We start from the raw sequence: 25,845 nt of genomic DNA, 5'->3' as shown, positions 1-25,845 counted from the left end.
CTTAGACTGAGGTAAGGACTACTTTGCTGCAATGCTTCAGCGTGGCCTTTGCTCAGTATAGAAATCTCAATTTCTATGTAATGCAAAGCTTTTTTTCATCCTAACAGGTTCTCTTGATCTACTTTTCCTGCCTCCCAGCTGATATATTTCCCAGTGGTGGGCTGTGCTGTTTTATAGGAATTCCCTAGGGAGATACAACTGGCAGAGCTGTTGTGTTTTCTCTCTGAAGTTGCAATGTCACAAGCCGTTATTTATCTGTATGCTGCCCAGGCCTTTCCAGGTGTGATGACCTCATGGCCCCGCATTCGCTGCTTTGCCCCCAGTGCCTGGGGGGAAGTGCCTTGGCCTTCTTGAACCTCTAACTGGCAAAGAGGGCCAGCTGAATGGCAGCTAGAAATAGAAACCAAGCTGTGTGGCTCCCCTGCAGTCCCCCGGTGCCTTGTCAGGATGGCCCCAGTTTAGCGTCTGGATCCAAGGTGGGGTTAGCGAAACACCAGCAGAAGGATGGCTCCTGCCAGCCAGGAGCATTGCCCTGTGGTATGGCACCCTGAGCCGGAGCCAAGGAGAGGGTGGGACGGGAGTGGTCTCCAGGAGGTCTGTTCCTTTGAACAATCGGTGTGACTCCCTTGCGTGTCTTTCAGAGAGGGCATGCACCAACCACTGTGGACCCCTTGCCTTCTTGCTGCAAGCAAGGATCTCCTGAAGGGATGCTGGAGCAGGAGTCTGCTGTGCAGGTAGAAGGGGGGAAGGGGCGCGTTCATTGTCTTGCAGCAGGCCCCGGGCCCTACAAGGGGCCTGGAGCTGCTGTCGCTAGACCTCATTTGCCACTTCAGTTCCATCTCGGTGTCCTTCGTTTGGGACTGTGCCCAGCCGAGGTCTGCAGAGACCAGAGAACAATCTGGGGTCTTCTGCTAACTGCTTCTGGCCCGGCCTGCTTTGCACAGCACAGACCAAGAGACAGCGTGGTGCTGGCCACTGAGCTGTTTCATTTTGCTTTGTATTTCTGAAGTTTCATCTTCCCTCGTACTGCTTGAAGAGCAGGGTTCATGCACGTGGGCTCCTCCCTGTTTACAGCTCGCAGACATGTTTATGCAGTATTCTGGGGCATGGCACTGGCCAAACGCTTCGTGTCCAGCCTGGCAGCTCTCCCCAGGCCCCTGACGTGGAACAACCTGTAATCTCCAGACTCCAGGCAGGACCCCCCCCGCCAGGCCGGCATGTAGGCCAGTGACTGCAAGTGGTGATAGGGTGCAGTCCAGTCCTGCTGCTGATAAACCTCTTCCAGACGGGCTGCTCGCACTTGGTGGGGCTGCAGTGTTCAGTGTGAGCGTGCTGACCAGCGCTGCAGACCCTGGCTGCCTGGGGTGGGCTGACTTCCTCCTGCAGCGATGCCATGCCTGCATTACTTGAGGGTGAGTACTTGGCCATGGTAAGGGGCTCGCTAGGCAGCACCAGGGGGAGAGGAATCAGCTCAGTTCTCAGGGTGCTGGTCTGCATGCGGGAGTTTAGATATGTCCTGGCCAGTAACATGGACTTAAGTCTGGTGCAGAGAAAACGTCCCTTGTCCTGAAAAGATTGCAGCCAAATGGACCATAGAATGGCAGGAAGGGTTTTCTGCCCTTCTTAGTTCGCTGGGAACTTGCCTAAGGTCATGCTGGGAGCCAGTGGCAGAGCCTGCTGTTGAATCCAGAAGGGCTAGGTCCCCGTGGTGCTGTACTTGCCCTGTCCTTCTCACCGCTGCTTTGCTGGCAGAAGGAAGGTGCCCTCAAGTGGTTTTTTTGCACTATTGTAATGGTAAATGTTGATTTCTGTGTTGTCATCTTTCTCATTTTCCCCACACGAAGCTTGGGCCAGGTGCACGGGATGACGTTTCTCTCTGGGCACAGTGCAGCACAGGCTCTGTGGAGGAGCAGGTGGCTGTGCTGCGGCGGCTTTGCTGGCGTGTCCTCACCAGGGAGCTGCTGGCAGAGACACATGGCCAGGCCTGGGCTTCAGGTGCTTTCCTGTCAATGCTTTCTTCCCTGCATGGCTTCCAAAGGCTGCACCCTGAGTGCTGGCTGGACCAGCCTGGCTGAACACTGCTGGCAGTAAATCCATCGCAGCCGTGGCACAGGGACTGTTCTGCCGCTCCTCAGCGCGTGCGGGTCCCAGCAGAAAGCCCCCTTCTCGGCGCATTTGCTCGTGCGGGCAGAAAAACAGGTGTGGATCAGCTCTGCTGAAGCAGAGGCAGAGAGTGAGTCAGAACAGACTGCAGAAATTAGGAGCGGTTTATAGGCATCACTACAAAAGATAAGTTTCTCCAGGAGGCACCAGGACAGACCCTGATGGCACAGTCTGGACTCCAGCACATCTCCTGAGCCCCAGGGCACTGCCCAGAGCCCAGGGCAGGCTGGAGGCTGGCCTGCAATGGCTTGCGTCAGGCAGGCTCAGAGCATGTCTTTGCTTTCCCCTTGCACTGGCAACCTGCTAGAGCCCTCTCAGCTCCCCAGTGTTCAGTGCACACACCTGCCTGAGCTATGTCACGGTCCAAGGAAGGAAGTGCATTAGGAAAGTAGGAGATAAAAGGCAGTTACAGTGCTGCTGCATCTTTCTCAGCAGCTGGAAACCCTGTTATGTTGTTAGAAGAGATGTAGTGCTGGAGCAAAAAGCTCTCGTGTGTTGTCTCCAGTCACAGTCTATATATTTTCTGGTGAGGTAAAAATAGCTTTTCTTTTTCAGGATATGCAGAGAGCAGAGGCTCCTGCTAACATCAAAGGAGAGTGACAGCTTTCCCCTGGGTGTGCGTGGCCTCAGCTGGCAGGAGCATAGATGTGTTAATTCTTGCCTTGCTTTGGCTATGTCTGAAAGGAACAATGTCCTGGTCACCAGCTCCCTGCTCAGACCTCTTGACCAGCCCCTGTTCCTCACTCCACTCACTGCTGCTGGACCCAGCACCGTACTTCATTAGAGAAGTGGTGGTTTGCAAATGACAGAACAAGATCTTGATATTACTACTTAGAAAATGCATTGATAGCAGGTGGGAACTGACAGAGGCAACCTTTCATAGAGCTGTAGGCTGTAGCACCAGGGGATCCTTATCAGAAGGATCAGTCTGCTGTGCAGGGGCAGCTCCCAAGTCCTTGCTCAATGCAGATTAAGCTGTTTCTGATATCCACCCTGCTCACAGTCCTGAACCTGTTCCAGCTTCAGCAGCTAGCAAAGGGGACCTGTGAGGGGGGAAGGAAGGAGCCAAATGGCGATGTAGATGCTGTCTGTATCTGAATATGCTCAGCAGGGGCCGAGTTAACCTTGGCCCTGAACTGCACCACCAGTGACAGTCCAGAACTGCCTCGCCTGTTAAAAGTGCCTAAAAACAGGCTTTCCGAAAGCTAGTTACTCATGACTATGTAATGATGGAGGATCGTGCGTGATGGAGAGGCTACTCTGGTGCCTGCCCATGAAAGCTTGCCTCCTCTTCAGTACTTTCAAAATGCTAATTGACAAGTTGCCTGCCTTCCCACAAACCTGCCAGGGGCCCTCCTTCTTTTGCTTTGGGGTTTCTCCTCTGCCCGCTATGCTGAGTGCTCTTCCAGCTCTAACAGCCCCGTGCCACAGTAACACGAGATCATCTTTAATTTCCTGCATGCTCCGATTCAACTGCTGCAAGATGGTTGGGCTCCCCCTTGCATTCTGGTCTGGGGATCTCTGCTGGGCATATAAACCCTTGGGCTCTGTGGTACTGCCTTGGGGAGGCCTGAGGCTATTGTGAAATCTCCACTCATCAGAAGGGGGCGTGGGGAAAGGGTTTACTCAGGATGGTGCATGAAATGGGAACAAACTCGCTTGGCAGATGGCTTCCAGAGATGACCTCTTGTGCCTTGACTCTCATCAGTCCTATTAGGATCTGCAGACCTGTCCTAAATCTTGTGGGCAGAGGTGCAGATGATTAGAGAACAGAACTTGGGCATATGGATTTATGTCTTAAATTGTGTGGGCAGGGGACGAGAATGACGAGAGGACAGAATTTGGGTATATGGGTTTATCCTTTTATCTGATGAATTTTCCCAATGCTTTTGCTATTCTCTTTCATCTGGGTTTGCAGTATGTGCCTGGTAGCCTGTTCTCCGTGCTCCGCTGGCTGCCTGCCTGAGGCTTTGCTACTGTGGCCTCTCTGGAGATGCCGTGCTCTGCTGAATGCTGTCTTCTGCTCTGGCAGAAGACCTGCCAGTAGGTTTTGTTTCCACTGCAGGCACCACTGAGACTGTCAAGTTTCTGTGAATAGGAGAGAAAGTTCCTGTAAGGCAGACAGCGTGATTTCTGTTTCTGGGCATTGTGAGTTGAATCTCTGATTCAATTTTCCTGATCTTCCCTGATCATGTTAGAGAAACCCTAGGTGCCATCTTTGATTGCTGTTTCCAGGACTGGGATATTCTTCTCATCTGATGAGAAGGGATCCATGTTATCACCTGCAGACCTGGGCACGTGATGTCTGCAAGGCAGGGAGGTCCAAATGAGCTCTGGCTCCAGAGAAATCCCTTGGTTAGGCATAAAAGTAAACCACTGAGGTAAAGTTTTGCTCTCTCTGCTGGAAATAATGCCTCAAAGGTGGGGATCGTGCCCACTACTGGACACAATCCCACATGGCAAAGAAATGTCACAGCAAGCGTCAAGGGCTGTTGCCAGGTTTATTGCACTACCTCTCTGGCTGGCAGCGCCAACCTTAGGTTCCAGCACCCTGGCATTGCAACTGGAAGTGGCTGGATGACCTCCTTGATGCGAGTTAGACCTTTCCCCACCATCTAGGTGGGATACCCATAGCAGTACATGGCTTTGGTGCTAGGCTTCAGGTTTGCATCTCACTGCCAGTTGTGGCTTTTGTTTGTTGGGGTGATTGTGTGGTGCCCAGCCTGCCCTGTCCTCTGCTCCATGAGCCTGTGTCAGTCTGGCTCTTGTTTCCCCCTGTTCACCATCACACTGGCCACATACAGGAGGATGTGTGTGTCTGCTTGGCAAGGCCAAAAGCCACTGCTGCCTCCCCAGACAGGGCCAGTGCTAAAACTGTGGCTCCCCCTTAGCAGCAGCACATGATGCTCAGGAGGGATTGTGGCCCTCCTGCTGCTGTTTTTCTGCCGTTCACACAGTTTGCGCTCCCAGTTTGCAATATGCCTCAGCTGACTTTGCTCCTAATGTATCCCAGAGAAAGGGTGGCACATGTTGCTTCTGGTAAGGGGTTTCAACAGTGTTGGAACAATGGAGCTGCAAACAGATGCCTGCAGTGTGTGGAGCAGGAGCTGCTAAGCTCCTTGCTGGAAGGAGCACATGGCTTCAAAAGCATACAAAAGAAACAAAAGGGTTTGAAGATGCAGAGTTATCATTAGTGGCAAAACTCATGAGACAGCAAGAAACCTGCGTACTGGTTTAATTGGGCGTAGTTGCTTTCAAGATCTTTGCTACAGAGCAGCCATAGGAAGCTTTCCATGCAGCAGAGCCTGCTGCTCTTCACTGGCAGGCCTGGAAGAAACACACCTGAACGAGTGCAGGGCTGGCAGGAGGGTGCCTGCCCCAAGGACGATGTACATGGGCCTGGTCTGCATCCTGCCTCCGGCACGCAGGGACTACGGCAAACCCACCACGCAGCCAGCTTCCCTCCCTTCACATGCAGGCAGCGGCCATGCTGCTCAGCAGCAGAGCAGACCCAAAATTGCTGGCCACCGGGTTTGCCGTTTGGCAGAACGCATTTTGCTCCCCAAGGCATAGGAAGTAATTTGTTATTTGAAGTCTGTATCGCAATTCCTCTTCTCTGGTGTTAAGAGCAGCACTGCTCTTCAGTGAGGGCAGAGGCTCTGAAGATACACGGCAGAGACCAGGGAAGGGTAAAGGCAGGGACCGAACCATCTGAGAATTGAGACTCTGGGTTCCCTGTCGCACCACATATTTCGATTGCAGAGCAGGTCTGGCTGCGTGGTACCTCTAGGTAGACAGTGAAGAAAATACTGCCCGTTTCAAAAAACCTCAGTGACTTCAAGCTCCCCCACTCTTCCCTCTCTGTAACTAGTCCTTGCAGCTCTTCCAATGGAGCAGGGAATCAGCTGGTTTCAAGCATGAAAGCTCTGTGTTTCTGCAGGCAGTGAGATGGTCCCGTGGATGCCCGCAGCCCCTTGGGGGGGGTGCACTGCCCTCACTGCCTGCGTCTGTGCGGCATGGGCAGCACTGCTCTCCGGGGACGGCTGGAGTCTGAGACCTGTTGGAAAGGGCACCCAGTCCCTTTCTTTTGGCATCTTTGGCCCTCTCCATAGCAGGACACCTTCCCAGGCAGTCACACGTACCAGTGCGCGCATCCCACCTCCTCTGGAGCTCCTCAGCAAGAAGCTGGCGCAGCCCTTCCTCACACCGGGCGCTGTATGAACAGCCAAAGGGTTGCAGTCCCTGCTCAGGCTGCCTTGTTGCTCCAGCAGAACTGCAGGTAGAGGAGGCAAGTGGGCAGATGGGGTAAAGAGGGCAGTATAGCAGGATGCACATGTGCCTTTTGCCAGTCTGGAACAGTGTGGCGACTTGCCTCTTGCCTGTCTTTGTTTCCCAGAAAACACTGTGAGATCAGCACAAGTCCCTGAACTCATTTGCGCTTGGGAGTCATCTATTTGCAGCATTTAGCAGCTTGTACAGAGTGGGCTCCTGACAAAAGTGGCCACCTTTCCCAGAAGGAGGCAATGTTGGGACCCTCCCTTGCTTTATCAGTGATGTGCAGAAGGCGCTGGCAGCAGCTCCTCCCTGGGTGGGAGCGAGAGCCTGGCACTGCCAGAGGAGATTAGAGCAGGACTGCGACCACAGCCAGAAGACAGAGCAGGATTACCGAACCTCCGACTGCAGCCCTTGAAATCCAGCCTGAGCTTCTGGTTTGGCAGAATTTCCCCTTTGCTTATTGCCTTAGCCACGACTGCAATGCAATGGGTTTGGTCAGGGCCAGGCTTCTCATGTTGGGGTGAGGAGCTGGGAGATTCATCCACTGGCAGTGATGCTTTGTGGTGCAAGGCTGTGAGAGCAGGAGGACATCTATGAATAGGAGCAGAGGAAGCCACTAATCAGGGCCAGGAGAGGGAAAGGGAAAAATTTAGATTGTCAGCAGACAAGGGGAGCTTTTTCCTGAGAGAAGAGAAAGGGAAGGAGAATAGAAGCACAGTACGATTGCTGTGCTATGTTTTTTACTTTAGAAGGTCTTGGAGCACTTTGCAAAGTCCTAATCTGAGGCTTCTCTCTTGGGGAATTGCTGGCAGGAGCCTCCTGACGCTTTGCAACTCAAATGTCCGCAAGTCTGTGGAGCATGACACCTGTATGTCTGATTTAGCATCTGTGTAGGAGTGCAGGAGGTACATAATAGCAAGAGAGGTGGCTTATTTTCTCCCCTGGAATAACTCCTTCATGGAAGGCAAAGGAAAATGGAAAGAAACACTACAAACTCCAAAGAAAGGAAAATGAGTAGAGGCAGTCTTTGCATCTGGAAGCAGTTGCTGTGTATCCTAGGGCACGTGGGTAGCAAGTGACTGCGTGTGCACATGTGTACAAATACCGGGGGGTGCATGTAGCATGCCCATGCCACGCTTTGTGCTTAGTAGTGGATGGTAACTGTGCGATGTGTGTGTGTCTGTGTTTAGGGACACTGGTGGTGTGCTGACTGGGATATCTATCTTTTTGATACGCACATCTACTTGTGTCCATCAGATCTCTGCATTTCTTGCTGTCACTGCTCCCTTTTGCTGAAACTCAGGAGATGGCAGTGACCCAATCTGTACTTCAGTTTGGGCTGAATCGCTGGCTAATCAAGTGTTGTCTTGATCTCTGTGACACCCCAAAGTAAAGCAAGCTGTTGTGAACGAATGCCCCTGAGCGATAGGTAGGCAGTCCCAACATGCACACTGACCTCAGAAGGGCAGTGTGACTGCAGATCTATTATTCCCTTGCTTTTACCATTTGAGCTGAGCTATCCCTTCTTCCGTGTCTGCATGTGTTGTCTGTCTGCTGGTGCCTGGTGTCCTGCATCCCTCTGTGCATCTCTAAGAGCTGCCCTCTGAGCATGGCCAGCAGAAGGGCAGGACCTCTGAAGCCTCAGCACCTTCGCCGAGGCCCTGGCCCCAGCACCCAGCGGGGTGAGGGGGAACCGCAACCCCTCTCCTCCATGGCAGGCGTTACCTGTGAAATACTGGGCTCCTGGGCACGTCTGCAGGGCTGCTCTGTCTGTGCTGTTCCCGAGATGGTACCTGCAGCTCTGACCCGCTCCCTGCACTTGGCAGCAGTCAGCTGCTTTCCGGAGGCGGCTTGGTATTAAATATCCTGTCTGACACAGTAATGGAGAGAAAATGAACAAATTCCATTAGCGGCTGGCGATCCCTGCAGGGTCTGCGTTGGAGCGAGGAGGGAGCCTGTATTTTTAGATAGAATGCAATGTAACTTACTGGCTCTCTCAAAGCTGGGGAGTAGATAACCAAGGAGGGAGAGAGGGGACACCGGGCTCAGGTTTCAGCTGAAGTGAGGACTATGGCAGCACGAAAGGGCAGGTCCGCTCCAGACGTGGCTGTGAGTATACAATGCACTTCTCCTTCGTAACGTCGGAGACCTCCGCTTTGCTTTTCTGCTTGCTTTCTGCCTGTAGTCTCTGCTGGTGGGCATGCTGGGGCTTCAGGAGCCCCTTTGCTGCTGGAGCTCATACAATTTTACCATTTTAAATCTTCTCAGCTCCATGTGTGTCCCATGGGTGGGAGAGCCTGGCTGAGCTGTGCTTTGATTTTCCAGAGGGTTTGCTGTCGAAGGTCTGTGCTGTGGCTGGCATGCTGGCAGCGCAGCTGAGGTGCTGCCCTGTCGTTGATCCTCACCGAGATGTAGAGGCTTCTAGCAGGGTCTGGAGTTGGAAAAGCTCTTTGCATTCAGCCTGTTGCTTGAAGCTGTCGGTGTTTCCTCGCTAGACCCCAGACAGCACTCAGGGCTCAGAGTACAAACGTGCACTGCTAGGGACAGTGCTGGAGCTGCCTTCTGCCTCCTACAGCAGATCGTCCTCTACGAGCAGAGCACTGAGGTGCCACATCGTGTCTCCTCTGTGCCCACAGCCCTCCTCAAAGCCGTCAGCTCTGCCGTGAATCTGGGGGTTCTCCTGGATGGACAGGGCTCTCCTCTGAGGCGGCAGCCAGTGGAGCCAGCTGGCAGAGGCGGTCTTGCAATCGGCACGTGTTCCCCCCGCACGCGGAGCCTGCGCGCCGGGATGGGGCCTGGTGGTGCTGCCCTGCTCCGCCTGTCCCTCTGCCCCAGGGGCGGCCCAGGAGGGGCCATGGCACCCAGCCACTGCTGCGGGAGCCTGGGCCCACCTCTGCAGGGTGTTCCTGGCATGGTGGAGACCGGGACACCCTGTCCATGGGCCTGGCTGCTGCAGGGTGGTGGGCCCAGGACAGGGCTGCATTTCTTTGTGGTAGGAGGGTCAGGCAGAAAGGATGGGCTGGGGAAGGCAGACGGAGGAGAGCAGAAAGCGGCTGAGTTGCGCTGCTCCAAAGTCCGAATTTGGATAGCTGAGGCTGCAAAGAGAAGGGAAGAGAGAAACCCTGAACCCATTTGGTGCATCATCCTGCCCAGGTCTGCCTCCAGTCCTCTGTGCTCATGCTGCTTCCAGCTCCTCTCCAGGAGCTTCCTCATCCTGGGTGCTCCTCGGCATCCAGGCTGTGGGTGCTACAGGGTGGCCTGGGATGGCAGGATGTAGGCTCTCGTAGCACAGGGGGTCCTTTGGTCAGTCCCAACGTGAGTGGTACAAGAGGGGTTTTGATTTTTTATTGGAGCTGAAGGCAGAGGAGTGTGTCCTGCGCCCTTGCCATGGATGTCTCGTGGCTCTTTCCTGCAGATAGCCCTTTGGGCTGGACCTAGCAGGCAGGCACCAGCTCGTAGTTACCAGTCCAAGGTCCCAGCCTCACAGAGCCACATCACTGCATTTCCACCTTGTTGTTCTCCAGCTTCTGGTGAGCCATCCCATGGCCTTCATTTGCTGCCTTACACTGCTAAATAGCGTGGCTTGAAGTATTGCTGTGCCTTGCCTGTGGTGGTTATGTTTTAGTGGTGCAGGCAGGCACTGCCTTGTTTCTGTTGGAAACGAGAGTTGTGACTTTCCTGGCTGCAGGGTGCTCGGCCACAGTCATTCTCCCCAATGCTGGTCCTTGAACTCCCCGCCGCGGCTACCCAGCGGTTTCTGGAGGCCCGCAAGGGTGTGCTCACCACAGCTGCATTCTAAGCCTCGTCCATCTCTGCAGTCTCTCAGCCAGGACACGGAGGCGCTTCCTAGGCCAAGGGAGGCTGCCATGGTTGGAGTCCCCTTAGAGCTTCCTCCCTACTGCACCCGCAGTGCTGGGACGAGCTGCAGACCTCGCGTGGCTCTCCTACCCCATCACCTGGATGCTCTTCACTCTAAGTCCAGGTCCCAGCCCTGCTTCTTCCTGTCTAATTTGGGGCACTTTGGTCTGTCCCAGCAGTTCCCACCTTGACCTGCCTAGCCTCTGCCTTTTCTGCCTGGTCTCTGTAGTCATGTTCTCTGCAACCGAGTAAAGAGCTGACCCTGTGCTGGTGATGGGGGAGAACAGGGGGACTCAGTCTCATGCTTTTTCTTTTTTTCCCCAAGGCCGACGCTGCAACCAGTTTCTTGAGAGCTGCAAGATCCGGGAATCTGGACAAAGCCTTGGATCACCTCAGGAATGGGGTAGATATTAACACCTGCAACCAGGTAGGTGAAATCCGCAGGGCTTCTGGTACCACCTCTAGTTCATGTGAAAATGTGCCACGTGGTGGCTCCCCCAGGCCCAGAGACAGTCACTGCTCCCCTTCCGTACACTGCTCCCATAGGATGGAGGTTCCCCATGTCTGCTTGCTTGCACTGCTCTACGTATCCGATTGGGAGCGCCTGCCCTGATCCCACAGTCCTACCTGCCATGGAGCAGGGTGTAAGTTGGCTGGTAATAACTTGCCTGCCAGAGGAAGTTCAAAAACTTCGTGGGAGAGGCTGCCTGTCCTGACCCTGCACCCCTCCCACGCCTGATGTGCCTGGCTCCTGATGAAGCGTCGAGGGGGTGAGACAAAAGAGGTGCCCGGCGTGGTGGAGGGCAGCAGCAACTCTGCTGCGCGTAGGTGATTTATTTCCTGGGGGCGATCTGCTCTGCAAAGGCACTGTGCAGTCTCCAGGCATGTGTCTCCGGAGCTGTGGAGGGCTGGGTTGGGTGCGCAGAGGTGTGGAGGGCTGAGGGCTGGGTGCACAGAGCATGGAGCCGCAACCACCGGTGTGGGGTGCGGAGGTGAATGTGCTGGCAGATCCCATCCTGCTCTCATCTGCACCACCCACTTGCCAGGCTCCAGGCTGCTGGCACAGGGGCTTCTGACCAGAACTGGGCTCAGGGAGAGGCCACGCAGGGCAGACCCGCCTGAGAGCTGCCCCTTGCTGGGGAGGCTTCCACAGCTGAGCTGAGTGGAAACTGGTCCTGTGCTGGGGAGAAAAGCGGCTGACCAGAAGGCAGATCTGGACCGAGTGTCTTTGGGGCAGGGAGGGCAGCAATAGCCATAAAGACCTGGGGAGCCTGGCAGTACCGGCTGGAGCGTAGCAAAGGGCATTAAGGCGTAAGCAGAGAGGGAGATCTGAGGCTCCTGTAGGGTGACAAGCAACTGGAACACCTGGGAGGGGCTCAGCCGCTTATCAGAGGGCAGAGCAGATAAGTAACTGTGAAGAGTGGAGCACAGTGGCTGGGTTGTCGCAGGAATCACTCTTGGGGATATTCCCCTCGCCTGCAGTGCTCAGGCTTTAGATTCCCAGAAGCTGCAGTTTAATAAAGCAGGGGATGTTTGCAAAATGCCAGTCTTGGTGGGTTGGGAGGTGTTGGGCAGGTGGAGCCCCTCCCAGCCCAACGCAGACAGGTCTGTCCCAGGAAAGGAGAGCTGCAGGCGCAGAGGAACTGTTTGCACATAAGCGACAGAACATTTTGTATCTGTGTAGCTGCCAAATGCAAGTGGCTCAGCCTGAATTGGGGTAGGTGCTGTAGGGAGAGACTCTGGGGGCTTGGGCTGAGCAGGGGGCACAGCAACCGAACCGTCAGCTGCTTTCCAGAGCAAAGTGATGCTGCGGGGGCTGACTCGGCAGGTAGCACAAATCTACGTTCACCTGGTTCAGCATCAAGTCCCCAAACCAAGCGTAGTTCAGACCTACTGATTTGTGCACTGCAGTGGCCCGTGCAGTTACTGCAGACAGGTTCCCCCAGGAAATGTCACCGTCTCCTTTTCTTTTCTTAGTGATGGTACCATGCAGGGATGCTGGGCTTCTGCAGACCCCTGGGGCACACTGCAGCTTGCATTCTCCTTTCTGGGACACTAGATGGGGTTTGGGGAAAGCTCAGGAGATGCTCGTTTTGTTCATCACTGTATTATCTGCATTATTAATTCATAATGAGCATCCAGATACTCTCACAGATTTCTGTCCTGGGGCTGTGCGGGGACATATGGGATTTAGATCAGAGGGGTCTTGCAGGGAGAAGAGGTAGAAGATTTTCAGTTTCAGAGTCCTTTGAAGATGAGCTTTTCCATAGGGTCCTGTTGGTGGCTTAGAGGCTCTGACCCCATAACCATTTTGGAGATGTACAGGGTTTGAGAAGAGGAGAGGCCATGCAGCATGCTCTCAGCACTGGGCTGCAGGACTTGGCCTGCGCTCGGCACTGAGCAGATCGCGTGTTTGCACCTGGCAGGATCTGCCAAGTTGCTGTGCTTCGTTTCAGAATTTGGCCCAGTCATTAAACCCAACTGCTGCTCCTGTAGTCTCTCCTGGGGGAGCAGAAGCCCCTGTAATTGAGCCACAGCAGCAGGCCAGTCGCTGGAAGTGAATGAGTCATGCTGCTCCTGCTTCCGAACGCTTACCTACGAATGAGCAGAGACAAATAGGTGTTTAATGCACCCGCCGCTCCCTTACAGGCCTCTGGGAAAGCAAGTCGACGTATGAGGCACTTCTTTCAGTGACATCTTTGCGCTGGTTCCTGCCATCTCCCTGAGGTTAGATGGCACTTTGGGGTTTCCTTCTGAGGAATATCAGACCTGTGGGAAAGGTCCAACCTCACATGTCCTGTATAGAATAAAGAGGGATATATGTGGTCAGACCTATCCCACAGGCCCTGTATTCTTACTGAAGTGCAGAGACCTTGACATGCCATCTGATCTTCATCCCGCCGATTTCATCGCCTTCATTGCTGCCATCTGCATCGCCGTCTTCATCATTCACCTCTCTCGTGTTTTGAATTCCTGCATGCTCCTATCTCATCCATGAGGAGCCGGAGGCCTGAGGATGAGCGCGCCTTGCTGCCAGGACCCTCACTAGCAGGGAACAGCGCTGCGCTAGCCGGCAGGTCTCTGTTGGGGTGGCCACTCACAGTCCTGATGGGCAAGCCAGGGCCAGGTCCCGCTTTGGTACAGGCGAAGTGCAAAGTCCGCCTTTTGTGTTTTCTGGGCTGCGTTTGTCGGTGACATTGACAGCCAGTGACTGGGATTTTGGGGAAGCATTTGCGGCACTTAGTGAGGAGAATGCAGCACCTTTCAAATTAAGCACATCCTGTGGCGGTTTTGGGTCAGAGGAGCTGTCAAGCCAAGGGAAATGTGCAAAACAGCCCGCATTGTTCCAGCAGCAGAAATATCGATGGGCCGCTGGGAAATGATCTTCTGCAAACATTGTGCTTATTGCTGTAAGGCCAGAGAATAATGATTCCTCACAGGTTTTTAGCATTCAAAAGGTTATTTATGAATCCCCTGTGTAGAAGGGCATATGTGCTGAGGAGAGGAACCGAGCATCTGTGGTCTTGCACTGCAGGCGTTTGTTTTGTGAGTCTAACTGGGAAAAGCGCGTGTGTCTGTGGCCATATCCAACTTGGGAGGTCACGAAGATGAAGGTGTCAGTGACCATCTGTATGGAGTCGTGTAGGTGTGTCTTAGTCAGAGAAGCTGGGCTTGACCGAGGTGATGGCTCAGTGGTTGGGGAGCATTTCTTTTCGGTGGCTCTCTTCTGTGGGTGTTGCAGAATTCCCGCTTCATTTTCCCTTGGAAGCAGGCCTTTTGTGCTTGAGGCTCTAGGAGACTTCAGAGTTGGTATGCTGAAGAAGCCTGTGGGTTTTTAGGATTTTGCTCTTTGTGGTGTAATCAGAGTTGAGCAAAAGAATCTGTGACTCTGACTGTGATCCTGGATAGCCCGTGCTTTGAGAGAGGGTGGAAAACCTTTTTCCAGTACGGTAACAGTGTTCAAGCTGTTCTAAGCATAAAAGGAGTACTGAGGGCTGGAACTGGAGCCTCCCTGGGAATTTTCTGCGCCCCTACCTATATTCAGGTAGGGATGAAGCAATTCTGTGACGTGACCTTCCAGTACTCTACAGGAGCCGAAGCAGATGGTTGGGAGGTGGAGTACTTGGGCAGGACTGTGTGCTCCCAGGGAGCTGGCGGCTCTGCCGCGCGACAGCATTGCGTAGGGATGAGTAAACATAGTGCATCCACCTGGGAGAAGTGAGGGACACGGGAAGTTTGCCTTATGGGGAAAAAGTGACATCTGAAATCGCCTGCAAGTATTTCACCTCTTTGCCAGCAAATATCCCAGCCCTTTTGTTGACATCTGGGAAGCAGAAGAGAGTGTCAGAAATAATGGAGCAGAAGCTGTTTTAGCAGCCTCTGGGGCGCTGACTGGCCTGATACCTCCTTCTGACAGCCCAGAGATGCTAAAAGGGCACTGGGCAGCCCTTTGCTCCTGGAGCACAAGTTCCACGTATAGGAAAAAGGCGAGCTAAACTGGGGCACACGCAGAGATATTCCTGAGAATTCACTTCAGTTGTTTAGGAGGTTCCTGGAGCTGGTGGAGCATAGCAGTGGCACAGCCAACACTTTCTCTGCACCCTTTGCTGCAGCTAAACTCCGAGGGAGCAAAGCTGACCCTCTGCTGAGCATAGGCTGCAGGATGGGGCTGTTGGTGGGCAGTCTGCGAAGCCAGGAGGAAGCTCCTGAGCTGGTGTGAATTAAATTCGGCTGCTGCTTGATAAAATCATTGTCCCAGGCAGAGCTTCTTTCACTCACTGCACTTCTGCCTGTGTAAATGTTAAAGTTTAATGTTTGTATGCGCACTTACACAGGAGTTCTGGTCCATCCTCAATCTGGGCCATACACAAAGCTCTGCTCCGTGCTTTAGGTTTGGAAAGCCAGGCTGCGGACAGGCAATCGCAGGGAGGGACACCCCAAGGAAAGTCACCTGAGCAAAGATGGGAGTTGACATCAGGGATGTACCATGGGCAGGGAGGACTGAAACGGTGCCTGTGGCATCAAACACACACGCTGAGCTGTATTGCCACCCACCCGTAGGAAATCATCTACAGGGGCTGCATGTTTTGCTCGTGAGAAACCTCCAGCGTTAGTCAGCAGCTTAGCATTCAGCACGCGGTTGCCCTGGCAGTGTGGAGATAACCATGGCTGGTCGTGCTGGGTGCCAGCACAGGGCTCGGGGGCGAGGTGAGGGCTCCTGCTCCCACCAACCTGCACTTTCTCCAGCGTGGGCCAAGTGCCCACAGTTGTGTCTGAACAGGAGCTCAGAGTAGGGGGTTCCCTGGAGAGCCCCAGCCCCAGCAGGTGACTAATGCCCCTCTCCCACCTTTTCTCCCTCCAGAATGGGCTGAACGCCTTGCACCTGGCCTCCAAGGAGGGCCATGTGAAAATGGTGGTGGAGCTGCTGCACAAGGAGATCGTTTTGGAGACAACGACCAAGGTGAGGACAAGGGATTCTGGTCACATTAGTCACAACGCCTCACCCTGCCATTGCTGGCAGACACGCCAGCCGTAGCTGAGCGGTGAATCATGCTGTTTGCTTTCAGCCACTGGAAGGGCTGTGCCGGTAGCGGTGCTGCTGGGCTGGGCCTGGAGACGTGGCTCTGATTTCAGCCCAGTGGAAGCCGTGCTGGGAACCTCCAAGTGGGTGGGAGGTTCCTCTCTACCCATGCCTCTTCCCCATGTGGGCAACGGGGGCCACTGTGAGCTCAAGAGGGGAGTAACAGAAGCCACAACACGTGCTAGCGCTGTCTGTGCTCGCATCCCCTGCTGGCACTGGCTGCCAGCTCCGGTCAGCCCTGTGTGCTGCAACACTGAGATGGTCTTGGTACCGTTGTCGCAAGCCTGGAGAGCTCTGGTGCTCCGTAAATAACATATCATTCTGTCCTTGCATCACCGCGGCGGGGTGTGGTTCTTGCTCAGTGACAAGAGAGACAATGCGCAAGCGAGCAGGGCTGACAAATGAGCAGCCTCCAGCACCATCTGAAGGGCTGTGAGAGCAGGAGGGGGCCTGGCTTCCCACCTCTCCACTGCTCTGGCAGCGCTCAGGGCGCGGAGCAGAGCCTGGCATTCTGCCACACCACCCAAAGGCACAAGTCGGAAGAGCCCGTGTCTGCATTTTCCATCCTGCTTATCATCCCTTAGCTCTGCTGGGGTGCCTTGGCTTCCAGGGCGCACACTGCAGTTTTGCCTGAAGATTGCCAGCTCAGCTCCCCCATCCTCCCTCCCCTCCTCGTCTCCTGGTGCTGGAGATACACAGAGCCTGACAGTGCACACAGCTTTTGCTGCCAGTAACTTCATGGGAGAGATGAAATCACTCTCTTCCCTGGCCAGCAAACGAGAAGGGTAGCTGCCTGCTCCGTAGCAGGGATGGGGCATGGAGCAAGGGCTGCCTGGCCCCCAGGCTTCCCCTGGCCAGCTGCTGTTTGCACGTGTGTTAGCACATGTCAGGCCCATCTTTCCCAGCGCTGTGGCTGCTCCAGCTCCTGAGCGCTGCCCTGTGGTGTCTTTCAGAAGGGAAACACAGCCCTGCACATTGCTGCCCTGGCTGGACAACAGGACGTGGTCCGGGAACTAGTGAACTACGGGGCCAACGTCAATGCGCAGTCACAGGTAGAGTGACCTGGGCTGGGGTGGGAAAAGCACCCAGCACGCTCGATGGTGGTGTCCTCATGGTGGGAGTTGTGCCCAGCACGGAGGCTTCAGCAGCCCTTTACAGTTCCTCTCTAGTCCTGTTCAGGGGCAAGGACTGCTCTGCCAGAATCCTGAAAGAAGACGAGTGTGTGAGTGTTGGGGAGGGAGTCTTGAGGGATATTGGGAGACCAGCTTGGTCTCTCTGCTGAGGGAGTCCGTGGCAGCACACACAAGCACGCTGAACTCATCCTGGCAGGACTCGTGGCCGATGCCTCCCTGGCACAGCCATGAGGTCTCCAGCAACCCCTGCAGCTCTGCACGCTGTGCCTCCTTCTTTCTTGGGCCTGGTGGGGCTGCAAGCTCTTCAGCTTTTGGCTGATGGGAGAAACGTCCCTGAAGCAAGGGACAACAGTGTCAGTGAGTGGAAGGCAGTGTCTCCTGGACTGACTGTTGTGAAGCATTCCTCTGGTTCTTTCTGGATGTGGGGAGCCTTGGACTCCAGCTCTCTGTGATTGTTCCATCATTGCCAGTTTTTTCCTTTTTCCCACCCACACTGTGTATGCATTTGCCCCAGTCCAATGAGCTGTGAGTGTGGGCGTTGATGGGGTGTAGGTCTGCAAGGAGCTTGAGAAACTCGAGGAAGAGTTGTGTTGATGTGCATGGCCTTGTGTTTGCAGAAAGGCTTCACACCCCTCTACATGGCAGCACAGGAAAACCACCTGGAAGTTGTCAAGTTCTTGCTGGAAAATGGAGCCAACCAGAATGTAGCCACAGAGGTGAGTTCCTTGGGGAGGACCCCAGGGCCCTGCTTGTTGGGGCTGCTGTTGGGTGTGCCAGGGGCTGCCATGGCTCCTCGGCTCTCCCCCTCTCACCCACCTCTCCGTGGCAGGATGGCTTCACGCCACTTGCTGTGGCTCTGCAACAAGGGCATGAGAACGTGGTTGCTCACCTTATCAACTATGGGACAAAGGGTAAGGTCCGCCTGCCTGCCCTGCACATTGCAGCCCGCAACGATGACACTCGCACAGCTGCTGTGCTGCTGCAGAATGACCCCAATGCTGATGTCCTCTCCAAGGTGTGTGGCTTTCCCATCCTGTCTCTGGGAGCTTTCCCACATCCCCAGGGAGAACAGCAGCTTGGTATGCTGTATTTATCCATCATTTCAGCAGGGAGCATGTGTCTGGCTGGGCTGATCCCTCCTTCTTTCTCCTAGACTGGATTTACCCCCTTGCACATTGCAGCCCACTATGAGAATCTCAGTGTGGCCCAGTTACTGCTGAACCGTGGAGCCAGTGTTAACTTCACACCCCAGGTGAGTGCAAAGTGGGACGTCTGCTGGGACTGGTACTGCTGCAGCACCAGAGGAGCCGGCTGTGCCTCCTTTCCATGTAGGTGCCGTGCAGAAGGTACCACAATGATGTATGTCTGGGGAGCTGCCATTAATAACCAGCCTTTTCTGCTATGTCTCCCCTCTGTCGGATGCAGCCGTGCATCTGATGTCGGATGCAAGCTCTTGGGAACCTTGTGTCCAGGCTGAGGGAAAGCTGGTGCTGTCACTGTAGGGCAGAGCTTATAGCCCCTGCAGTTCGCGTGCCTCTTCCAGTCCCTTGGGCGCAGCTTCTCTCCACAGCCTTTAGCTGCAGGCAGGAGCAGGCGCTCACCCTCTCTCCCAGCCATGTGAAACAAGCTGTTCCCCCGCACTGTCCCTGGGCAGGGATTTAGCTCTTCCCTGCCCTCTGTCCTTTGTTCGCCCCATGTCTCCTTGCAGCCCCGTGGAGGAAAGAGAAGGGGTTGCTCCCTCTAAAAGACTGCTGTTCCTTCTCTCAGAATGGGATCACTCCACTGCACATAGCCTCCCGTCGGGGCAACATCATCATGGTACGGCTGCTGCTGGACCGTGGGGCCCAGATAGAGACGAGGACCAAGGTGAGACTGCTTCTGAATCACCAGCAAGTATACAGGTCATCTCCTTCCCCGAGCTCCTTACGTCCAGGGAGCACTGCCCAGTGCATGCCTTGTGAACATCTTGCTGGGTGCATGAGGGAAGGTCCCTGGTGCACTAAGGGGATGGACTGGGTTTTTTGCTGCTGCATGTAGAGGTGAGAGGAGGCTGCATGGCTACAGTGGGTGTGCCCTGGGGGCTGGGGGCAGGCTCAGTTTTGCTTTATTTTGCCAAAATAAGTCCAAAGTCCCTGTTACTTTCCTGCCTGAGGGGAGCCCTGTCTTTTCTTGCCCATGACGAGCCCTTGAACCTTTCTCTGTCCCCAGGATGAGCTGACCCCTCTCCACTGTGCAGCTCGCAATGGACACGTGCGAATTGCAGAGATCCTGCTGGACCACGGGGCTCCCATTCAAGCCAAAACCAAGGTACCCGTGGGACTCTGTGGGGTTGTGCTTGGTGCCAGGTCCCAGGGCAGCACAGGGGTGTAACAAGCTGTGCACAGTTGCTGGATGCCACCCGCGGCTGGGCTGGGGCTGAGTTTTTGGCCTGCCAAGGGGCAAGGAGCTTCCTGACCTCCTCCTTGGCCCTAGCTGGAGCCCTTTGCCTGAGGGCTGCATGCTTCCAAGGGACCAGCCCTGAGAAGGGGATGGCCTGGACACAGCCTGCCCCATGGCAGCAGCTCTTCAGGCCCTGCCCTCTGCTCAGCTATAAGTCTTGGTGAGGGATTTCGGAGCTCCTTTCTGGTAGCACCCTGGGGAACATGCCGTCTCTTCTGCCCCAGAGCTGTGGCCAGGGCAGTGAGGCAGGGGCTGGCTGGGATGCCTGGTCCCCTCCTGGCCCAGCCCTGAGGCCCTGCTCCACGGTTGCAGAACGGCTTGTCGCCGATCCACATGGCAGCACAGGGCGACCACCTGGACTGTGTACGCCTGCTCCTGCAGTACAGCGCCGAGATCGACGACATCACCCTGGACCACCTAACGCCGCTGCACGTGGCCGCACACTGCGGGCACCACCGGGTGGCCAAGCTGCTGGTGGAGAAGGGGGCCAAGCCCAACTCCCGAGCCCTGGTGAGTGAGGAGGGGCAGGCAGGAATGGGGTGGGGGAGAGGGAGAGTTCTCTCAAATGACTGTCCATCTGTCTGTCTGCAGAATGGCTTCACACCCCTCCATATCGCCTGCAAGAAGAACCACATCCGGGTGATGGAGCTGCTGCTGAAGACGGGTGCTTCCATCGATGCCGTCACGGAGGTAGGTGGGCTGCAGCGCAGCCCCAGCTCTCCTGTGCGGAGCAGGCAGCGCTGCAGGGGATGGTGGCCCTGGTGCCTTGTCTGGTCCCCAGACACTTTCTTCATTGTGGCTTAGGGCTCTTTGCAGCTCAGGACCTGCTGAGCCTGGCAGCGTCTCCCTACAGGGCAGGGGGACTGCAGGGGAGGCAGCAGCTCTCCGTGTTCCCCCCATCTCACCTACCAGGGTGCTGAGGCCGGGCTGGGGACCCAGAGTTTGCCTCTGTGCCCCTGGGGAGGAGGAGGAGGAGGGAGCAGGAAGAGATGTTGGCAAGGCCATCAGCCCCAGTCCCCAAGCCCTGGCCCCTTTCTCTCCACAGTCCGGCCTGACCCCCCTGCATGTGGCCGCCTTCATGGGGCACCTGCCCATCGTCAAGACCCTGCTGCAGCGTGGAGCCTCTCCAAATGTGTCCAATGTGGTGAGTCCCACCCTGGCTGGGGCTGTGAGAACTCATCACGGTGGGGTCCAACAGGAGGTGGCGGTTGCCCGAGTCCTGCTCTCCTGAGCAATCCCTGGTGCCCCCTGCTTTGTGCTGGCAGGAGGCTCTGGTAGGGGCCAGAAAAGGTTGTGGGCACTGCTCTCCTGTGCTCAGACCAGAGGAACGACTGCAGGAAGGCGTATCCCCTCCTACGGCCTCACCAATTTATCCTGTCCTTGGTGCAGAAAGTAGAGACGCCCCTACACATGGCAGCCAGAGCTGGGCACACGGATGTGGCAAAGTACCTGCTGCAGAACAAAGCCAAAGTCAATGCCAAGGCCAAGGTAAGTACAGAGAACTTGTGGGATAGTCCACCTCCTGGTCTGCCAGGGGCTGTGCAACAGCAGGAGCAGGGCTGGGGTTCCTTCAGCATGGCAAGCAAGGGACTGGTCCACGTCTGCCAAAACAGCTCCTCTGCCTCCCTCGCAGGATGACCAGACTCCTCTGCACTGTGCTGCACGCATCGGCCATACTGCCATGGCCAAACTCCTGCTGGAGAACAACGCCAACTCCAACCTGGCCACAACAGCGGGGCACACGCCCCTGCACATCACCGCCAGAGAGGGGCATGTGGACACAGCCCTGGCCCTGTTGGAGAAGGGGGCCTCACAGACCTGCATGACCAAGGTAAGCTGCTGTGGCCACCACCACTGAAGGCATGACCTGGCTGGGCTGAGGCTGGGCAGGCTGGCAGCTCAGTGTCCCTGTCACAGGAGGGCAACCTCCTCCCATGCCACAGCATCCCTTTCTGCGCATGTGCCAGTGCGCTCCTCCTCATCCCTGTGCACCCTGTGATGGGCTGCCTTTCTCCTCAGAAAGGATTTACCCCTCTCCACGTTGCAGCCAAGTACGGGAAGGTGGATGTGGCAGAGCTGCTGCTGGCACATGACGCTCACCCCAATGCAGCAGGGAAGGTGAGTGCTGCTCCTGTGATAGAGGGAAGAGTGGTGTGGCATGTGGTGCGGGGAGAGGCTCTGTCTCACCTGTCTGTGCCCTCTGCCCTTCCCCAGAACGGCCTGACCCCACTGCACGTGGCTGTCCACCACAACAACCTGGAGATCGTCAAGCTGCTGCTTCCCAAGGGGAGCTCCCCGCACAGCTCAGCCTGGGTAATGCTGGACCGTGTGTCCCTGGGGATGTGGGGATGTGTCCTGTGGCCAGTGTGTGCCAGCCTGGGGCCAGCATTGTACCTCAACCCTGGCACTCAGGGAGTGTACAAGGGACTGATCACCACCAGCCGCTCTCCATGCCTGCTGCTCATGCCCGCCTGTGCCTGGCAGCAGCACACGGGGCAGGCAGGGGTGCCGGGCGTCCTGTTCCCGCAGCCAGCCTGTGTCAGGATAGTCCCTGCTGGCAGCTTTGTGGCTGTTGCTGGGGGATGTGTTTCCATGGCAAGCCCTGCTGAGCAGCGCTGTGGTCTGGCAGTTTGGGAAACCACACATGAATGTTTGCATGCAGCTGGGAAGCAGTGAGTCAGAAAACCCACGAGCTCATGAGAGTCGCCCCGCTCTGCCTGAGCACAGGGAGCGTCCCCCACAGAGAGCAGACCAGCAGCCTTGGTTTCCACGTTGTTTGCAGAAGCTGCATCCTCAGAACAGACAAGTGGCTGCTGGTGCTGGCCCTCCCCATCTGGCGGTTCCTGCTCCCCCGGCGCAGGCTGCCCGCAGACTCGCTGCGCAGGCGTCGGGAGCAGCCGGTACCGGCGCCAGTCCCCCGTCGGTCTGCGTCACCGACAGCCTGCGCGTCACCCTGGGCACAGCCTGTCTGCCAGCTGCTTCACTCCTGCAGTGTGGCGGCAAAGGCAGTGCGCAAGGCCCTGCAGTCTCTGCATGAATACTAATCCTGCATATTGCTAGTTTTTCCCCACACCTCAGCCAGACACGTTCTGGGAGGTGTCTGTCTGCCCTGGCCTCTCACAGCTCCAGGTGGCTGAATGCTGCTGTAGCAATTCATGTGTGGAAAGCTCCAGGACAGCTGATCCCAGTCAAACCTGAAGCAGGTGGTCTTTGAAACCCCTGTCTTGGCTGGAAGAGGGATTTGGCCTCAGCATCTGGGCTAGTTGCTGTCAGGGAGATGGTTTGGGTGTGAGCCCGCATCCCTGAGCTCTGGAGGCAACTAGGAAGGGCAGGCCTGGCCTGGGGAGGCAAGGTGGCACCTTCTGTCCCTGCTGGTCTGCTCAGCGGGGGCTGAGCACTGCAACGAGCCTCTCTCCCCGCAGAATGGGTACACCCCCCTGCACATCGCTGCCAAGCAAAACCAGATGGAGGTGGCCAGCAGCTTGCTGCAGTACGGGGCTTCTGCAAACGCGGAGTCTGTGCAGGGAGTCACCCCACTACACCTGGCTTCCCAGGAAGGGCATGCGGACATGGTGGCACTGCTGTTCTCCAAACAAGCCAATGGCGACCTAGGCAACAAGGTAAGTGGTCCCAGTGCATCCTGCCAGGCTGGAAGTGAACACCCCAGCAGGGAGTAGCAGACAGGGTAGTAGTCCAGGCCCCAGTGCCTCCCTGCATTTGGGCAGCAGTGTGCTGGCCAACGGCACAGTGCCAGTCAATTTGCCAGGTTGGAGACCTGACTTAGAGTCTCTGCTGGTAGAGCTGCAGCGGTGGCATTGCCACTGTACTGAGACCTCCTCTGTTTGCAGAGTGGCCTGACTCCTCTCCATCTCGTGGCCCAAGAGGGGCATGTGCTGGTTGCTGATGTTCTGGTGAAACACGGAGTCACGGTGGACGCAACAACCAGGGTAAAGTAGTGCATTAACCACGGCTGTGGTGAAAAAATGTGTAGGGGAACTACCTCTGGGCCCACTCCAGGAGGAGCATTGCTTTTCTTGTTCTTTGTGCAAGAGTCTGCCCTCTTGCAGGCACATCTTGTCTGTGTCTTGGGGTCCCTTCCCCCCCTTCCCCCTACCTCCCTGGAGGGATGATTCTTGCCTGCTCCCACAGGTCACCCCTATACCCCTGGGCACGACCTGGTGTCATCGGCAGTGTGCCCTCTGCTCGGGTCCTGGGCTCTCAGGCAGCACCCATACACATGTCCCATCCTTCATCTATAGAAGCTTGCCCATGAGATGAGCATACCCAACCCAGAAGGGCAGGAAGCACCGCTGAGGGCGGACTGAGACCTGATCTTGTCTTTCAGATGGGCTATACCCCGCTGCATGTGGCCAGCCACTATGGGAACATCAAGCTGGTGAAGTTTTTGCTGCAGCATCAGGCTGATGTCAATGCCAAGACTAAGGTACAGAGATGTCCTGTGCTCCAAGAACCCTTCTGCCCTGGGCAACAGCATGCAGGTTGCTGGGGAACGCTTAGCCTCCCTCCCTGCTTCCACTTCTCCCCACCCTGCTCCACATAGCTCCAAGCCCTCCTGTCTCCATGGCTGGAGGCTGCTGTAGTCTAGCTACAGCCCCGAGCAAGTGCTGGGTTCTGCAGAACCCTTTGCTTACCCTGGAAAGGAGGGAGCTGCCCCTCGTGCGCCAGGCATGAAGCACAGTGTGAGGTCTGGAGCATTTCTGGGTCAGCAGACTCCCAGAACCGATGGCAGCACCCTCTGTCCTCCCTTGCAGCTGGGATACACCCCTCTGCACCAAGCGGCGCAGCAGGGACACACAGACGTCGTGACACTGCTGCTGAAGCACGGTGCCTCTCCCAATGAGATCAGCACAGTGAGTACGGCGCTCGCCTGCACCTCCTTGCCCCATGGCAAGCTCTGGCACCTGCCTGGGCTTCCCCATGGCTGCTGCTGACCCCGTCCTTCCTCCCCGCACAGAATGGCACCACTCCTCTGGCCATTGCAAAGCGGCTTGGCTACATCTCCGTCACAGATGTGCTCAAGATTGTCACAGAGGAAACTGACATCCCGGTGAGCCCCTGGGGACTGGGATGGGACCCTGTGGAGGAGGGCTGGGGCTGGGAGCAGCCGGGCAAAGGTCCAGAGGGCGCAGCCGGGCAGCCTGAGGCAGAGGCAGCTGAGCCTGGGCGTGAAGAGGGGGCTGTGGGGGCTGCACAGCGAAGTCACCTCCTCTTACTCTGCTCTGCTCCCACAGTCAGTCGGTGACAAGCACCGCATGAGCTTCCCGGAGACTGTAGACGAGATTCTGGACGTGTCGGAGGACGAAGGTGAGGGCCCCAAACAGAGATCTGCTGGCTGGGCCAGTGTGGCAGGCAGCAGCCCCGGGGATGGGCACTGGCATTCCTGCTGGCCGGGGTGGGGGGGATCTGTGGCCCCGCGGTGGTCTTGCGGAGAGGACGCGGGGAGCCCACCAGACTCCTGGCATGCCACCTCTTGGCTCAGGTGCTTCCCTGCGCTGTGCAGGAGGGATGTGCCTGAACCTCTCTATGGTCCCCCAGGGACAGTGTGCAGAGAGCCCTTGGCATGCAGAGCCCCCCACTGTGCCCTGCTCCACGGGGTGGTACCAGCTCCCAGCCCGGCTGCAGCTGGTCCGCTCCTGCTCCCTCCCACCAAGACCTCACCTTTGCCTCTTCTTACTTTGCAGGCACTGCTCATGTCACAGTAATGGGTATGAAATGTGTCCCCCTGCCCCAGCTCAATGGCCCATTTCACCCCATGGCCACTAACCATCCGCACGCCACATCCATCTGCTGAACCTTGCTCTGGGCTGGTGCTACCCAGCGCAGGCCCTGCCATCGCGCCCTGCCCATCTGTGTCCGTGCTGCTTGTTGTGGTGTGGCTGCATGAACGGGGCCATCCCCCCACTGCGGGGGAGCCCTGGCTCCCTGTGGGCCCCAGGCCCTGTCCCCAGTAGGCAGAAGAGCCTGTTTTTGTGACAGACTCCGGTGCCCCTCCACAACCGCCCTGTGCCGTCCTGGACAGGCCAGGGATGAACCCGAGTGCTCTAGCATCTCCGTGCTGCTACGGTCCCCTCCCCATCACTGGGGCTCTCTCCCTGCTTTGGGAGGTGCTGGACTCCCTCCCTTAGGGCATTGGCAAGAGCCGAACCCTGGTGAACTCCTTAGAGGGCGTTAATTGGGCCAGCAGGCAGTGCTGGCTGGGCTTGTGCCTCCAAGGGGGGGTGCGGATGCACTCTGCAGTGTTAGGGCATCCTTCCCATGTCCGCAGCGTTCCCTACTCTCCTGTCCCGGCATCCAACGGCAGGGTATCCCTGGCAGGCTCTGCTCTGTGCTTGGTGCTGTGGGAAAGGGGTCGGCTATCAGCCGAAGCGCCTGTCC

General features: G+C 56.4%; 1 protein-coding gene across 9 annotated transcripts in view; it reads left to right on the top strand.

Annotated features, from left to right (window-relative positions):
* ANK1 (ankyrin 1) overlaps positions 1 to 25,845 on the top strand; it is a 61,802-nt gene that overhangs the window by 20,776 nt on the left and 15,181 nt on the right. For 3 of the 9 annotated variants that reach the window (XR_012584302.1, XM_074563827.1, XM_074563825.1), the window contains exons 2-23: positions 10,622 to 10,723; positions 15,659 to 15,757; positions 16,831 to 16,929; positions 17,628 to 17,726; positions 17,840 to 18,025; positions 18,164 to 18,262; positions 18,778 to 18,876; positions 19,219 to 19,317; positions 19,762 to 19,959; positions 20,041 to 20,139; positions 20,495 to 20,593; positions 20,839 to 20,937; positions 21,083 to 21,280; positions 21,469 to 21,567; positions 21,664 to 21,762; positions 22,872 to 23,069; positions 23,298 to 23,396; positions 23,795 to 23,893; positions 24,222 to 24,320; positions 24,425 to 24,517; positions 24,702 to 24,774; positions 25,152 to 25,175. Coding sequence is in view for 8 of the 9 variants with exons in the window: in XM_074563827.1 (XP_074419928.1) it covers positions 10,622 to 10,723; positions 15,659 to 15,757; positions 16,831 to 16,929; positions 17,628 to 17,726; positions 17,840 to 18,025; positions 18,164 to 18,262; positions 18,778 to 18,876; positions 19,219 to 19,317; positions 19,762 to 19,959; positions 20,041 to 20,139; positions 20,495 to 20,593; positions 20,839 to 20,937; positions 21,083 to 21,280; positions 21,469 to 21,567; positions 21,664 to 21,762; positions 22,872 to 23,069; positions 23,298 to 23,396; positions 23,795 to 23,893; positions 24,222 to 24,320; positions 24,425 to 24,517; positions 24,702 to 24,774; positions 25,152 to 25,175 (2,458 nt within the window). In the remaining variant the exon portion in view is untranslated. Of the gene's footprint in view, positions 1 to 1,256; positions 1,413 to 8,408; positions 8,548 to 10,621; positions 10,724 to 13,241; positions 13,374 to 15,658; positions 15,758 to 16,830; positions 16,930 to 17,627; positions 17,727 to 17,839; positions 18,026 to 18,163; positions 18,263 to 18,777; positions 18,877 to 19,218; positions 19,318 to 19,761; positions 19,960 to 20,040; positions 20,140 to 20,494; positions 20,594 to 20,838; positions 20,938 to 21,082; positions 21,281 to 21,468; positions 21,568 to 21,663; positions 21,763 to 22,871; positions 23,070 to 23,297; positions 23,397 to 23,794; positions 23,894 to 24,221; positions 24,321 to 24,424; positions 24,518 to 24,701; positions 24,775 to 25,151; positions 25,176 to 25,845 lie in introns of those variants that run through there. The other 6 variants (XM_074563829.1, XM_074563826.1, XM_074563830.1 and 3 more) reach the window with 5 other exon arrangements.

The sequence above is a fragment of the Larus michahellis genome, chromosome 20 (assembly GCF_964199755.1).
Source record: "Larus michahellis chromosome 20, bLarMic1.1, whole genome shotgun sequence".
NCBI lineage: Eukaryota > Metazoa > Chordata > Aves > Charadriiformes > Laridae > Larus > Larus michahellis.
This window is presented reverse-complemented; position numbering and strand designations above follow the sequence as displayed.